This window comes from Gadus morhua, chromosome 20 (genome assembly GCF_902167405.1).
Source record: "Gadus morhua chromosome 20, gadMor3.0, whole genome shotgun sequence".
NCBI lineage: Eukaryota > Metazoa > Chordata > Actinopteri > Gadiformes > Gadidae > Gadus > Gadus morhua.
The window spans coordinates 16,310,906-16,327,005 of NC_044067.1; the positions used below are offsets into that span (position 1 = coordinate 16,310,906).

At 48.2% G+C, this 16,100-nt stretch overlaps 1 protein-coding gene across 4 annotated transcripts in view; it reads right to left on the minus strand.

The window, feature by feature from the left end:
* hdac4 (histone deacetylase 4) overlaps positions 1-16,100 on the minus strand; it is a 111,747-nt gene that overhangs the window by 48,485 nt on the left and 47,162 nt on the right. For 3 of the 4 annotated variants that reach the window (XM_030342869.1, XM_030342868.1, XM_030342871.1), the window contains 5 exons: positions 7,788-8,033; positions 7,368-7,513; positions 6,007-6,157; positions 4,158-4,278; positions 1,867-1,985 (listed from right to left, as the gene is read on the minus strand). In XM_030342869.1, coding sequence (XP_030198729.1) covers positions 1,867-1,985; positions 4,158-4,278; positions 6,007-6,157; positions 7,368-7,513; positions 7,788-8,033 — 783 coding nt within the window. The remainder of the gene's footprint in view (positions 1-1,866; positions 1,986-4,157; positions 4,279-6,006; positions 6,158-7,367; positions 7,514-7,787; positions 8,034-16,100) is intronic. The other variant, XM_030342870.1, reaches the window with a different exon arrangement.

Sequence of the window (16,100 nt, forward strand, 5' to 3'; positions counted from 1 at the left end):
GTTGAACTCATTTATGATTCATTTGACTCTACTCAACTTTGAAATGTAGAAGATGCTTTAGGCGATGATAATTATGCATTGCATTTACATATTGTACTTGATCAGACCAATATAACGTCTGGATTTGCATCTCTTGATTTGCCTCTGTTATTCACAGAAATAGAAGTAGAGGAAAATGAGCGATCGTAGAGTGACTTCAAGCTAAACTGTAAGCAGTCAATTGGGATGTAATGGATGCCTATATTCATCTGAAACATAATCTTTATGGACGGGTGAGTGAAACGCCAAGATGAATTAAAGATAAGGAAAGAACAATTGAAAAACGTCTATCCCTTTCTGCAAGTGTGAGTGTGTGAATCTGTGTGTGTGTGTGTGTGTGTGTGAGAGAGACCAAGAGAGGCAGCGACAGAGAGAACAAATGTACTTTAAATGTGAATGAGTGGGAGTGTGTGTAAGTGAGTGGGCGAGTGACTGAGTGCATGCTGGTGTGTCTGTACATGCGTGCCGTATGTGTGCGTGCCTGTGCAGGCGGGCGTGCTTGACAGACAGACAGACAGATAGACAGACAGACAGACGGAGGGAGCGTGGTGGTGTACGTCATCTGGGCTCCGTCCACTTCCTGTGTCGGTATTAAAGTGCCCCTCTGTGCTCCGGCATCACAAAGCCTCTTTGAGCGGGACAAGGAAACTGTGCTGGAGCGCCGCCAATGCCCGGCAGTCCACACAAGAGGCCGATTAACCCCATGGATCCACGTACGACTCGGGGACCCACGCAGCGGGTCACCGGGACAAAGAGAGCCACGTCAACCGTGACGACAACGGTCGCCGCGGTAAGCGCCACGCTGTAAGATCACCGGCCTACCCAACTAACGGATCCTGATCTCTAACTTCATTACGCGTGGCTCGCTGTGCATGCATGCCCCCCCCCCCCACACCAATCAACATCATCATCATCATCACTTTCAAATCCGGTCGCCAGGAGGGTGTGTATGCGTGTGTGTGTTGAGCAGTGGTATGCGACTTTGGATTTTAATGTGTGTGTGGTCACATTTGTGTGGGACTCGGTGTGTGTGTGTGTGTGTGTGTGTGTGTGTGTGTGTGTGTGTGTGTGTGTGTGTGTGTGTGTGTGTGTGTGTGTGTGTGTGTGCGCGAGATGAGTTTTACAAGTATGCAGGAGTCTACGCCTGTGTGTGTGTCTGTGTGTGACTGTGTGTCTGTCTGTGCGCGTGGTGACCAAATCAATGTGTATGCAAATCTCCCCAGCAATCCTCCTTATCTCCCCGCTCCACAAAACTTATCGAGCACAAGGCTTTTAGCTCTGCATGCAAACTCTCAGGCTACACCGGCTGCTTATCCAGACAAATTAACATGGAATCACATTTAATGGTCACATTTACAACGTGTTCAGGGATGGTGTGTGTAGTCAAACAGAGCAGCAAACCCCATCTCCACGTAGACATGGCGCTGAAATGTACAACGTTCCACCGTAAGACATAATATCACCGAGTTCCTCAGTGATGTTATGGGGCTTTTGGACAAATCTAACCAATAGTTGCTTTTTGTGCAGGCATGAAAGGAAATATAGATATTAAACAGAATGTACTGACCGCTCTATTTGAGGTACACTGGTATTGTGGGCATTTTCACCAAATTCAAATTAATTGAAAAAGTCCTTGGGGGGGAATGTTTCAAGCATTAAAATAAAAAAGTTTTTTCCAGGATATCCCAGGCGGCCATTTAAACCCCTTAAAGCCCCCCCACCCTGATTAATCACCGCTTGAGTCCCAACCACGGTGTTAAAATACATTTAACAACCCGGCCCCTGAGGTAATGATAGTAAAGCGGTTGCCATGGTGAGTGAGGTTACCTGTCTTGCGCAGGGGGAAGTCGTCCCGCGAGTCGTACATCCCCAGCATCGAGTGGTTGTAGGCCGAGAGGGCGGTCTGCGGCGGCGAGCTCTGGTCCAGAGAACTGTGCTGAGTTTTCCTGTTGCAGAAGAAGAAATACAACCGAAATCAGCGCCGTCTAAAGACCCAATACAAAGTGGTTTCGGTGAGGCCGTTACCTGGTTTTGGCAGAATAACATTTAGGTTTGAAGTACTCCATACGTAATGGAGCCTCCCACAATGGACCCCTCCCCTAGAGTTCTAACCCCTGATACGTCTTATGTAATGGAACCTCCAAGCAGGGAATTTTGATTTTCTTGTTCAGACTTTTGAACCCTCCCACGTCACACTGCTTAGACACTGCTCCGACAAAGCCTAAACAAACTCATGGGGCCAGGTGCCGTACCCGTGGGTGGTTGTTGCTGGCGGTTGCCGGTAGACTATTCTTGTTCTTCACTCCAGCCAACATTCTACAGTTGGGTGTTGCGGTCGCATTCTACCTGTGTGTTGGAACACTGTGCGAGCACATTTGGACCCCTCGAAGAGGGCGGAGTCTTCTAAAGCTCCGGGTTCCATTCCAGGAGCTCCATTCCATAATGAGAAGGTCCCAGTGGGAGGAATCTACCGTGACTCAAACCAGAGTAAAGGTCCTGATCAGAGAGAGCGCGTTTCAGCAGCTGGGGGCAGCTTTTTGGAACTGTTTTCAATGAGAGTGAAATGTTTTCCTCGCTGCTTTTGCATTGTGGAGTGCCTCCCCATTTCTCCACTCTATGCATAGTTTTACATTTTTCTAATCTTCTTATTTTTTCTTTTGTCCAATCAGATTAATTGGAAGGCGGGCCTTCTGTGGTGGGGACGCAACAAGTGCTAACCACATGGAGGAAGGAGAAACCAGTGCTGGCTGTTGCTGCATCCCGGGGCTATATGCTTATACAATGTTTAGATAGAGGATAAATGTTTAAATAGCGGTTAGGATAAGAACAGTGATTCGGCGGTTGCCTAGTTAAAATAAACAAAAGACACAGCAGGCTGCCATTTCTTTTAAACCATAGGTCCTAACAAAAATAGCAGTGCCGGCCTCGCGCTTTGCAGGAAGCAGAACGCCCCCGGTCTGATCGACAGGATAAGCTGGCTTGGTCAATCTACCACTCCAAACCTAAAACTACTTAATAGACGTCTAGATATTCTATTCCCTCACCCACTCCAGGACTTTCTCTTGAATAGAACACTTTAACGGCATCATCAGTGGACATTCAGGGAGCCGACATCAAGGGAAGAAATGCCCCTGAAACCAGGACTTTCTTTCGGAGAACACAGTCGACGCTAATGGAAAAAACCCTGCTTAGGTGTGAACGGCCAGCCCCACATGACAAGAGGAGTTGACAGAGAGGGGAGATGGAGCTTTCAAAGAGGCAGCGGAACACAGAGGCATCGAAAAAAAGAGTGCAACTGATTTACTCATTCTCTTGTGCTGCTACTCTGATCTTCAGCTTTGACTTTGAGCCAGTGGAGTTCCGTCCGTCTGAATTATCAAATAAATGAATGTATGAAGGACAGCTGAAGAAAGGGGGGACGGGAGAGAGGGGAGGGGAGGAGTGAAAGAATGGAGAGTCGAGATTAAGAAAATGAAGAGACTGCCAATGTGTGACTTGAGGAAAAGCCAACACTGCACGCCTAGCTCTCTGAATGAGACGACGCTGAGTAAAGCACAGCAGAGCACGACAGAGAGGGGGGAAGAGAGACAGAGAGGGGGGAAGAGAGACAGAGAGACAGAGAGACAGAGAGAGAGAGAGAGAGAGAGAGAGAGAGAGAGAGAGAGAGAGAGAGAGAGAGAGAGAGAATACATGGAAGGATAAATCCCCCTTTTTTTTGTTTCCCATGAAGGATAATGATAAACTACCACTTCAAATGCTGGTCTGATTAGGGAACACACATAGAAAGATATTTTTTTTAAAAAAACAGTGATACAGACAGACAGACAGACAGTGAGAGATGCTTCAGGTTGAATTATAATGAGATATTATACATCTGTGTTAAACAGCTGACATAGCTACCCCCTGGGTCTCTACACCCACGATTGTGTTTATCATTCGACTTCCCGATGGCTAGTTATAGTTTTGGAGAGGTACTAGTAAGCTACGGCGACGGCAGGATTTGGCCTTTGGTACAGTAATATTGCGCCCATGTGACACAGTCACACGCAGACCAAAGAAACCCTTCAACACATACAAAGCCTTAACTGACGGGGAGGGAGGGAAAGAGAGAGACTCACCCATACCAGTAGCGTGGGTCGCTGGGCAGGCAGTGGTTCAGGCTCCTGTGGGCCAACGCCTTCTTCTTGTTCAGGACAAACTCCTGCAGGCGCATCTTCACCTCTGTGCTCGCTACCGCACCTAGTGGACAGGAGGAGGAAAGGGATGGAGAGGGGAGGAGAGAGGGGGAGGAGAGGGGATGAGAGGAAAGGGGAGGGGAGAGGGAGGAGGGGGAGAGGGGAGGGGAGAGGAGAGAGGGAGGGAGAGGAGAGGGGAGAGGGGGAAGAGGAGTAGGGAAAGGGGATGAGAGGAGAGGGGAGTGGAGAGAGGGAGGAGGGGGAGAGGAGGGAGGCGGAGGGAGAGGATGAGAAGATTAGAGGAGGAGAGGAGAGGGGAGGAAAAGAGGGGACAGTGGGAAGAGGGGTTTAGGAAAGGAGACGCAGAGGAGGGGAGAGAAGATAAGAGGGAGTTGAGGCAATGAGGAGTGAGAGATGAGCAGAGAGAGGAGAAGGTGATGAGAGAGAAAGAGGAGTGAAACAGATGACAAGATTAAAGATGGAAGAACAGATAGAAAGACATGTAAGGAGACAAGAAGAGGAAGAAAAGAAAAGAGACAGGAGATAATCTTAGGACCATGTTGGTTTTTTACTTGTTTACTTAAAGCTGTCTGTGATATTAGGGTACAGATGGCAACAGGATCCTGGTTATATCCGTAAGGATTACAACGTCAGAGTACATCCGGGCTCGAACGCGACAGACGGTCAATTACCGGAACCCCAGCGAGACGGGAGTCATTTAGAAAACAAGAAAGTGACAAGCGCTAATACAGCCACTCTAAATCACACTGACACTGGAATTGCTGACTTTCCAATATGTGCTCCATGCCACTGAGGCAAATTGGCTTTGATGAGATTCCCTTCCAGGCAATTTACTGCAGCACTTAACAAAGCTTCCCCTGTTTATGAGCCCTGTGTCCAGGGCTGGGATCACACAGAGGGACACCTGAAGATTGGCGTAGAGAGTGTCATGTACGGGCAGACGGCAGCCTGATATACCACTAATCCAACCATTACCAGCACTATTACTGTTTAATTATTTGTTCACAGTTAGCCAATACACAGAGTAGAGATTAGGCCATATTGCTCTGGGATTCCTTAAATGTGAGGCGTCAGACAAGGGGTTCGAACCCAGAGCCTTTCGACTGGGAGCGTTGCCGTGGCGATCAATTGATATCTGCTGACGCAACGAGGCGTGATCATTTCGATCTCCCTTCACTAGGATTGGAGCGCAACCCGTGTTGCTTTCGTCACTAGTTTTTACGCTTCTGTCGCATGTCCCTCCAATGGGAACACACACAAGGTTCCTCCTTTAGCGGCTAGCTCAGGCGTTGTGACTGATCGCGTTGTTAAAATGTGTTAAATGTTGTTAAAGGTGTATTAATGTAACACAATCATGTGAATCTCATGTGAATGTTACCATGACGACGTAACAATAACGTGATCATGACGCCATTAACCGACGAAGATCATAACTTCACTGTGATGTAGTGTGAATGTGATCGCAAGGATTTGCTGTGATTGGATGTGAATCTGACCATAACAACGTAATGTTATTGTGATCCCAACCCTGTACTGTGATGTGATATGAACGTGATCCTAACAATGTGATGTTAATCTGAATCCGGAGATTTACTATGATGGGATGTGAACGTGACCATAACAACGTCATTTTAAAGTGAGTGTGACCATGGTCGACATAATGTAAATGTGACCATAACAATGTAATGTTAACGTGATTACAACGCTGCTGTGTCAACGTGCACGCGTCCGTCCTGATGTACGCGTGACGTGGTCGCTGCAGGTGACTCACTCTCCTGGCCCCGCTCCTTGTTCTTGAGCTGCTGCAGCTTGTGCTCCCGCTGCTGCTTCTCCACCTCCTGCTCCAGGCGGTGGCGCTCCATCTTCCTCTGGTGCTCCAGCAGCTCCTGCTGGTGCTTCAGGGCCAGCAGATCCTGCTGGTGCTGTGTGGGAGAGGAGGAGGGACAAGGAGAAAGCAGGAGGAGAGAGGAGGAGGAACCAGGAGGAGAGAGGAGGAGGAAAGACCGTATCGTTGAGACCAGAGAGGAGTGGAGGAGTTAACGGACACCAGGAGAGAAGAGGAGAAATCATGATGAGTTGCTAGGAATAACTCTTATTACTCTAATATCTATTTCCTGAGTTTGTTTATACTGCAAAAGGCTTAACAATATTGACAAAATGGATATTAGGTTTGAACAAGGCTCTTCCCTTTGGCCATTTGAGATGCCATGTTTTGCTCTTAACTACACCTCAATCATTCCCCAGGCATTGCGGAAAAAGAAATAAAATAACCAATCGTTGATAGGTTGACCACAATGATGAGGAGGATGAGGAGGATGAGGAAGAAAGGTAGCGTCTACTGCACCATCTGGTACAACCACACGCATCTGCTCAATACACACACTCACACACACACACACACACACACACTCAACACCCACACACACTCCACGGAAGGACGGATTATAGTCTGTGCCGCACAATCAGTCCAACCTCAACGAGACAGTGACAAAATGCATTTAACACTTAACCACAGTCTACACAGGACAAAGAGGTGCTACCCTAAAGGCTATGTTTGTATTGTGCAGGCTGACGAGTGAAGCTATCGGGACGTGAGCCCACCTTAACAAACTGACATCATCCGGAGCCAAGAGCCAGCAAGAGCCTAGAAACCAGGCAAGCTCTATGATTGGTCAATACGGGCCAGGGTTATTTTTAGCTTCTGTTGCTTCTTGCCGATTGGCTGACTGTGTGGTCGCGGCAGAGCCAGTGGGGCCTTTATAGCAGAATGGCTTCAATATACTTAACTAACTAGGAAACACGGTGTGTGTGTGTGTGTGTACGTGCGTTTGACGTTCCCATGGCGACCGTGTAACGTAGCAGAATAATATTGCTAACAGATCAATTTACACTAGCAGGCTTGCGTCACATAAGAGCAAACATACACACACACAGAGCACCCTCTCCTGCTGCTAGGTCACACACACACACACACACACACACACACAGAAAATAGATGAGGAAAGAAGAAAGGAGAAACAGGGAGAGAAGAGGAAAGTAGAGAACATGAGAAAATAATCAGTTTTCAGAGGAAGAGGAGAAGGCCCCAGAGGAAAGGGGAGGAGAGGAGATGAGAGGACGGAGGCTCCTTACCTTGATGTGTTCCTGTAGCTGCACCTCGTGCTGCCTGGACAGTTGTTCATGCTGCCTCTGGAACTCTGCGATCAGCAGCTGTCTCTGGACCTGCTGCTTGTGCTTCAGAGACAGGAGCTCCTCCTGTAGCTGCTGTTCCCCACCCCCTGAACACAACCACACACACACACACACAGCTCCTTAACCACACACAGCTCCTTAACCAAACACACAGACAGCTCCTTAACCATACACACACACACACACACACACACACACACACACACACACAGCTGTTTGACGACACACAACCCCACAGCTCCTTAACCTCACACACACATTCTGGCCTCCAACATACGCACACACACACACACCTTCTTTAACACAACTCCTTAACCAGGTAATAAACCGCCTGATCCACAACCCCCACTACAGTCTCACCTGGTACCTGACCAGCCCCAGGGTCCGAGGAGGTGGGGGAGGTGGTGGAGGCGGGGGGCGCGGGGGGTCCCAGGCCGAAGTGGGGGGCCTGGGCTTGGTGCTGCTGCTGATGGGCCTGATGGATGTGGTGGTGGTGGGGGTGGTGGTGGTGATGGTGGTGGTCCACGATGCGGAGGTCCATGGGGAGAATGTTGGGGGTGGTAGGGGGCACCTGCATGGGGAGCACAGCCGCCGTGCTCACGTCCACTAGAAGAGAGAGAGAGAGAGATTCAACTTTATTAGTCAAGCCCCTTAGTCACAGCAACAGTCTCAAAGGGTTTCACAGAGCCCCATTATATGATGCCCCATAAGCACTGTAAAAGGACTTTAAGGGAAGAAATCCCCAAACCCAGGGGGCAGGAAACCTGACAAGGACCCTTGCCAAGGATCGCTCCTTCCAGAGGCGGTCAGCGGTGCCGGAACCATGGCGCCAACACGCACAACAAGCTCAGTTAGTAAGAAGTAGTTTAGCAATGAGTTAAATATCGATCGCTAAAATGTTTATACGGCACACTAGAATAGCAATCCGAATCAGTTGCCGTCGGTTAATGGAGGAGAGGAAAGGAAAGGAGATATTAGGAGATGGGCTTAGAGATGAGTCCTCTTCCGCAGTTGAAATTAGGCTATAAAATACGAAAATAAAGTTTGCAATAAAAGCAGAGGGGGTTGCCCTGGCAGATCTCCACACTTGAAAGCCTGTGAACACACGGAGGAACATTAAATATATATTATTATCCAAAGCTTTTAAAGTCAAGGCATTTATCTGTGGCATTTTGTGTTTTAAAAGCTTTTCGCTTAGAAAATATCGTCACAACATCGTTGTGAACACAACTGAGCAAACAAATATACATACATGTGTATATTCACAGTGACAACACACACACACACACACACACACACATCTTTTTAACACAAGGTCGCTGCAGAGTGTGGTGCGTGGGGGAAGAAGTTCTTTGTTTGTGTGGGCAGATGTTTTGTAGAAGAATTTGCTACATGCGTGGGTAACCGATGAATGAGTGTGTGTGTGTGTGTGTGTGTGTGTGTGTGTGTGTGTGTTTGTGTATCAGTCTCTGCGTGTGCGTGTCAGTGAGTGTGCATGTGTGTTTAAAACAAGACTGATCTGGTGTGAAGGTGTTACCAATGCCTGCTTTTACAACCACCTGTACCCTCAGTATCACACACACACACACACACACACACACACACACACACACACACACACACACACACACACACACACACACACACACACACACACACACACACACACACACACACACACACTCTTATGAATGCACATGGGGTGATGTGCAAGGCCTTTTATAATAACCCGCGTATCGGATCATATGTTTGTGCGTGCGCCGTGCGCTTGGTAGTATGTTATTTAGCCGCCCGACAGCACAGCGGTTCCCCTGGGGGGCAGGCAGTTCAGCACAACAGAACTGAGCAGAGGATGTTTTTAATATGGCTAGCACCACATGCTGTACAACCACACTAACTTACTCCAGACAAGAGGACACAGACAACGCTCCGCCAGACGTCAAGGCTAGCTAAGCACCGTGAGGCTCAACATTTCATTCCTTAAGAGTCGGTCGGCCTCCTGGTTTTTGGCTGAATGGGTAGAGTGTCTGGGTGCGAAGCAAACGTGGTGAGAGCGCCTTCAGTCATTATGCAGCCATTAGCTGGAACACAGTCTTCCTGAGAGTGTGAGACTAGCCCTGACTATAGCCACTTAAAGCCTTGGCGGAGAACCTCTTTTCACTCACTGTGGGTTTCCGTTAAGGCCTGCCTCTATCTCTATATCTATATCGATATATCTCTCTATATCTATATTTATACACAGACACATTATTTTCACATTTACACTTATGTTGTGCATATTCTGATGTAAAGCCCAAGTGCGATAAAAATAAACGGGCCTATTGGCAGGCTAAACATCTAAACCCACTCCACTGATGCACACATTTGTTAAGTAAGAGGCTTAAGATAAGAGCATTAGCAGTATGAAACATTAAATATAGTCCAACATGCATGCATGCTCAGCACACAAGCACACGCACACTTGTGCACGCACACACATTCACACACATACATTCACACACATATGTATAAACTGTATGAGTGCACACACACAAACAGACACCTACAGAGACACACACACGTCTGATCAAGGATAAAGTTTCTATTCAACTTTGTGACGAGAGACACTTTTTTAACCTTAATCATACAGTCTATGGTATGAGCATACAGTCACACACACAGTCACAGATTTGCATTCCTGATAGAACACCCACGTCACTCAGCTAGCTTGATGATGATGATACACCAGCGCCCACACACACACACACACACACGCACAGTGCCATAAACTCACCTCACACCAATACACATGAACACTTACAGTACGTACCGTACACCCACACACATGCTGTCCAAAAAAACGAGAATACACTTCCTGCAGATTCTCTCTCTCACACTCACACACACACACACACACACACACACACACACACGAATGATGCAACATGGCAACAGGGCAAAAACAATCCCTTTGCTACGGCAGGGATTTACCGGCCCGCGTCATCACAAAAAACACCTCCACTATTCAATCTGCAATACCTCCCGCATATCATGAGCAAGTGATAGCCCTCTACTCCATCCTCGTACATCACTACTTTGTGCTTTACAAACACAGACCAAACACACAAGCATGCCAACAACAATCTGCTGTCGACATCATCTCTACCGGGGAGGGGTGGGTTGGAACAACCAAACCAAACCCAAAGCATTAGTGGACTTGGAGATTAGGGTTGTGTAAAAACGGCCCATAAAGTACATCTTGTGGTACACACACACACACACCGGAGTAATCCTACAGCAGATGACACCAAATACTGGCTCAGTCTACTACTACACCCCCCATCCCTCGTCCCACCCCCACCCCCCAAGGGTGAAATATCTACAGTCCAATAATGCTGTTATTAAAAAGCCCTGAGGGGTTTTTCATCTACGCAACACAAACAGATGCTTGGCCGACGAAACCATCGGCGAGGCATTCTTCAGAATATGCCCCGGCGGTTTATTGCGTACCGAACCAAGGACGAGGCAAAAAGACGGCATTGGCCAACGCATTACGATATTGAGTCGCCTCACAGCCTTTCTTGGGCTCTGTAATACTTTTCAAATCAGGCAGCAGCTGTGCAGTAGACGCGGCAGTTTTAGTGATTTACTGGGCGGAACGAAAATGGTTCAATTTATGACGCACATAATGAACGGGCACAGCGTGTTAGGGCTGGAAAACGCTTCAGTGCATAATGTCATAATATCCAGTGTTGAAAATAATATTAAAACTTCCTGTGCATGCAAACGCTTTTCTTGGCAATCCAACTGTTTCTGATTGTGATTCCTGGCTCAGAATAAACATGACCTCACCTCTACTAGAGCACCGCGCGCGGGCCCGGCGGGATGGCACCGTGCCCATACATGCTCCAATACCATTATTGATACCCGTGAAACCGGAGGAGTGCATGTCCGACCAATCACAGACGGCGTTGGTCCCGCCGCCGTCCAATGGGAAGGTGGTGAAGTGGTAGTAACTGTCTGGCACAGCCAATGGGAGGTCTGGTACAGGGCAGGAGGAAACCCAACACCCTCCTCTGGGGGATGAAGGGTGTGGTCCGACCAGACAGACTGGAGCTGCAGTGTGTGTGTGTGTGTGTGTGTGTGTGTGTGTGTGTGTGTGTGTGTGTGTGTGTGTGTGTGTGTGTGTGCTTTTAAAATGACCATCCCCTATCTTTATTCTGAAGGCTTGACAACCTCAAGGTTCGCAATACATTAGTGATACTGCTAAATTGCCATTATTACATTACCGATAGATATGGCATACATATTGCATTACCAATTGATATGAAATATTTAGTACCGGCCTCGATTTGTCAGCAGCAGCTTTTGTGTGCATATATAATGAGCTGTTACAGGCAAACACTTCCAAACTAGTGCCCTGTCTTTAAACTGCTATGGACATAGATTGGACATGTGGATGGTCTCGGTCAAGTAGTTTTAAAAGGCAGTTATTACTGCTTGATTGTGCGAGACAATGCCCACTCATTGTGTAAGGGCTGATGTCTGACTGCTAATCAGCGGCATGACGTAAGCATCTCGCTTATCTCTCCGTCGTTTCTGAGCTTCATACGATGGATGTGATCGCCACTGTCAGTAAGGGGACCACGGCACCCCCAGAGTAGGGACTGGGTCTGGGACTTGAGCTACGGTGCCAGCCGGGTTTGAGGAAGAGGAGGAGACGGGGGGGATGAGGGGCGGGGCCGGGGACACAACCATTGGTCATGATATGAGAGTTTTTGATTGGATTACATAAAGTGTCGATTCAGTTCCTTAAGTGAGTAATAGACTGTGGTTCCGGGAAGAGGCAATCAGTGACCATGAAATCGTCTCTCTGACCAATACGATGATTCACAGAATATGTTGCATTAAAAACAAGAACACTTACCAAATAAAAGCTTCATTTTTACAATTTCCTAAATGTTATATTTTCCAATGTTCAATTATTACACAAGTAGACAGGATATTTCTTTCTATAATATTAGATAGATTAAACTGTCTGAATGCAATTTGGTTTGACACACACTCCCTAACTGTCAATGAAAACGTTATTGTGCACCCACAGTACACAAATATGTCAGTAACACAAATCTAACTTTGGCTGTCAACAGTTTCTAGAAAAAAACAAAACAAACAAAAACAACACGCACAAACAAAAACAAAGACCGCCCACCCACCCACCCAGAAGTAATCTCATGTTTCCAAACAGACAACACATCCACACAACAACAACAGGCCAGCAGTATGGTGGACTGAATCAAATGCATGGTTTTGTCAGGGCCAGAGGTCAGCGTGGGGTGGCACTCAACACATTGGCCTCTTTCAGGTCGTCTCCAGCCTCGCCGAGACACGCATGAACTTGGCCTCAATTAGCGTCCCCTCCGCTCACCACTTTCCCATAGGCTGCTGGGAATAGAATGGGGCCCCCCGGCCCTCTGATGCCCAGTAGGCACGCATGCACGCACCCCGACACACACACCCAGGCACCAACTTGCATTGATCCTGATATACACACACCACACGCATGAATGCGTGCAAAGACCACACACACACACACACACACACACACACACAGACCAAGACGGACAGACAAACGTGCAAAAGTATTGCATACACACAAACAAATATATCACGCACACACAAACAAATGTATCACACACACACACACAGCTAGCTGTCGCACAGGCTGACTAACTGGAGCCCCAGTGTGTACGGAGGAGAGATACTGCCAGGCTGGCTGTGGCCATAGCCCTCTAACCTGCCCACAGGGACTGCCCCCCCTGGCCACCAATATAACCACTTCCTAGTGCCTTATAATGAATTCAGACACTGGTCAGCTTGACCGGAAGTCCAACACCCTTACCCAAGACATGATCTATTAGACAAGGAAACGATCAAAAAAAAATCCCTCATTTCAGGGGAAAATGTCAGCACGACAAACCTGCTCACTCACACAGACTATTTATAGACTGAACAGCGGGACATGTTTTGCAATCACAGAATTCATTCTTGCGTAATGCTGTAGCTATATCCTCTACATATCCTTGATATGAATACAATACAGCAATTCATCTCCATGAACAATGCATTCATACGAAACTTAAAAGGACACCACTTTAATTAGACAAGATCCAATGCAGATCACTGTCATCACTGTGAACACTATTCCACATGGGATTGTGGCATGAGGACATACTCTTGGTGCAAACCCTGAATACACCTTGTGTACGCTGGCTAGCGTGCATCATATCGATGCTCCACTAACAAAAGGAACAGCTAACTGATCAATGACAGGAGAGGATGCCGAGGCGAGCCGGAGAACATGACCACATACAGCCTTCTGCAGACACAGACCGAGACAGAGAAAGAGATGAGTGGGAGGGAGAGATTATTGGCGAAAGGCACGATCCGAAAGGGCAACCGAAATAGAGAGAATGAAAGATTCAATTGAGAGAGAAAAATGGAGTAGAAAAGGAAAGCAGGGGCGAGAGAGCGAGGGAGATAGAGGAACTAGAGGGAGGACCCTGACCAGAGAACCAACGCAGCCAACACACACCTACCCACTCCATCATCCATAGTGCTGGGGTCCACCAGTCTCTTGGTAAACCATCTCACATCCGGACTGTACGGACTGTATGTTTAGCAGCAGAGGACAACATGAGGCCTCCGATTAGAAGTCAACACACCAATCACATCTTCAGTTCTAGGGGGGGACGTCCAGTTCCGGGGTACGGAATAGTCCAGCGGTTAAGGTGCTTGATTCCCAGATGAAAAGGTTCTTGGTTTGAACTCCAATAGCCGAAGCGTCTCTGTAGGCATCCTAAAGCAAGAGGCCCTCCACCCCCCCCCCCCCCTGCTCATTAAGGGCATGGACCAGAATAATTGAATATTAAAGTCATCCAGGGGGTTGGATATGGTTTGAAGGGGAGGGGTACTGCTTTTTTTTTTAATATCTTTCCCCCCCCGATTTCACAGCTTCATTGCAAACATTTGTGGTGTTTATTGCTTGGGAGAGCATTGTTGATGATGACTCATGCAGCACACGCTGCATTCTTTCATAAAGGAACTACTGCAGAACAAAAAAGTCTGAAGGCCAAAGAGAAAGGCAACTTTAACCTTAGACATAAGGAAGATAGAAAGTAGCAATAGTCGATTATTTCCTTAAAACTTGAATTAAAAAGAAATACTTGAAAAAAGGATTTAAATAATTTAAAACGGCGAAAGTGTAGGCTTTTATGTTGAACAGAGAACAGCATGAAGACATGGTACAGCTCTCCTTTCAACAGACCTCATCTAGCTGTTCTGTGCGATTCCCAGACTCCTGAGATGTGTACATTCAGAGGACCCTAGCTAGCGTTCAATCAAACCGTTTCTATTCCACGACCGATCCAAGCGGTTCAATAATCAATGGAAGGAGCGAGGATCCACAATCCGTCAACATGGCTTTAATTAAAGTGTTTAATCGCTCTGTCACACCATAGTTTCCCCTCTTTTTAATCTCTCATAACCCCCCTCCCCCCGGCCCCTCCCCTCTAACTCTCTCTCCATCTCTCTGTACCTCGCCCGCCCAAGGCTAGCGTCATGGATCAAACGGCTATTTATAGTACAGGATTTCCCTCTGGGAAAGACCCAGTCCCACCAGACAAGTGCGCGCGCACACACACACACACACACACACACACACTAGCAGTAAATGTGCTTCCTGACATTGCAGTGTTGAGTGTCAAGGTTTGGGTAGCATGGCGGTGGTCCCAGGGGACAGCGCGGGGTGCCATGGTGACCGGTGGGATTAGTAGCACCGGTTGGCCGGGGTGATGGAGAGGGGTGTGGCCTCGGGCTGAGCTCGGACCAATGAGCACCAAACAGCAAAAAAAACTGCGAGACCAGCACATGGCTGGACTGTGAGCACCTCAGCACTATCTGGCTGTGTGTGGTGCAGGTGGAAGACGGTGACTGAACTGCAGAGTGTGTGTGTGTGTGTGTGTGTGTGTGTGTGTGTGTGTGTGTGTGTGTGTGTGTGTGTGTGTGTGTGTGTGTGTGTGTGTGTGTGTGTGTCCCACCCTCCCTCCCACTCCTCTTTTGTCTACCCACCCACAAACTCAATTCTCCTTCCTCCTCTTTTCTTAACTCCTGGAGTCTTTGGTCCCTTACATCATTGTTCCCCCCCCCCCCCCCCCCCCCCCCCCCCCCCTCTCACTAGCCCTGTTGTCATGGCTGCACACACGTGCGTGCGTGCATGCATGCGGGCCGTCACCACTTGTGTGCACTAAAAGGGAACCTGTTTCCCGTAAACAATCTTTACAGTGAGCCTTGTGGAAACAGGGTGCCAATAGGCTGGCAGGGCACCGGGCCGGACACAGAACCACGCTGGAACACAGCAGCGAGTGACGTCAGGAGGCACCACGGTGGGGTGGGAGCGAGCGCAGGATGAGTCAGACTCGACACAACGTTACAGGCGGCAGCCGACGAGGGTTAGAACGGTCGCACATCCGGTCCGTCGTCATGGGGACCGCATCCCTGTCCTTGACTGATGAGACGCAAGCATGTCGGTCCTCACTTTGAGGACATACCACGCGATTCTTCGGCTCGCCAACAGAAAAGCTACACTTGCATGCCGCACCGTGCAACACAGCCACCCACATAGGTTCACACACA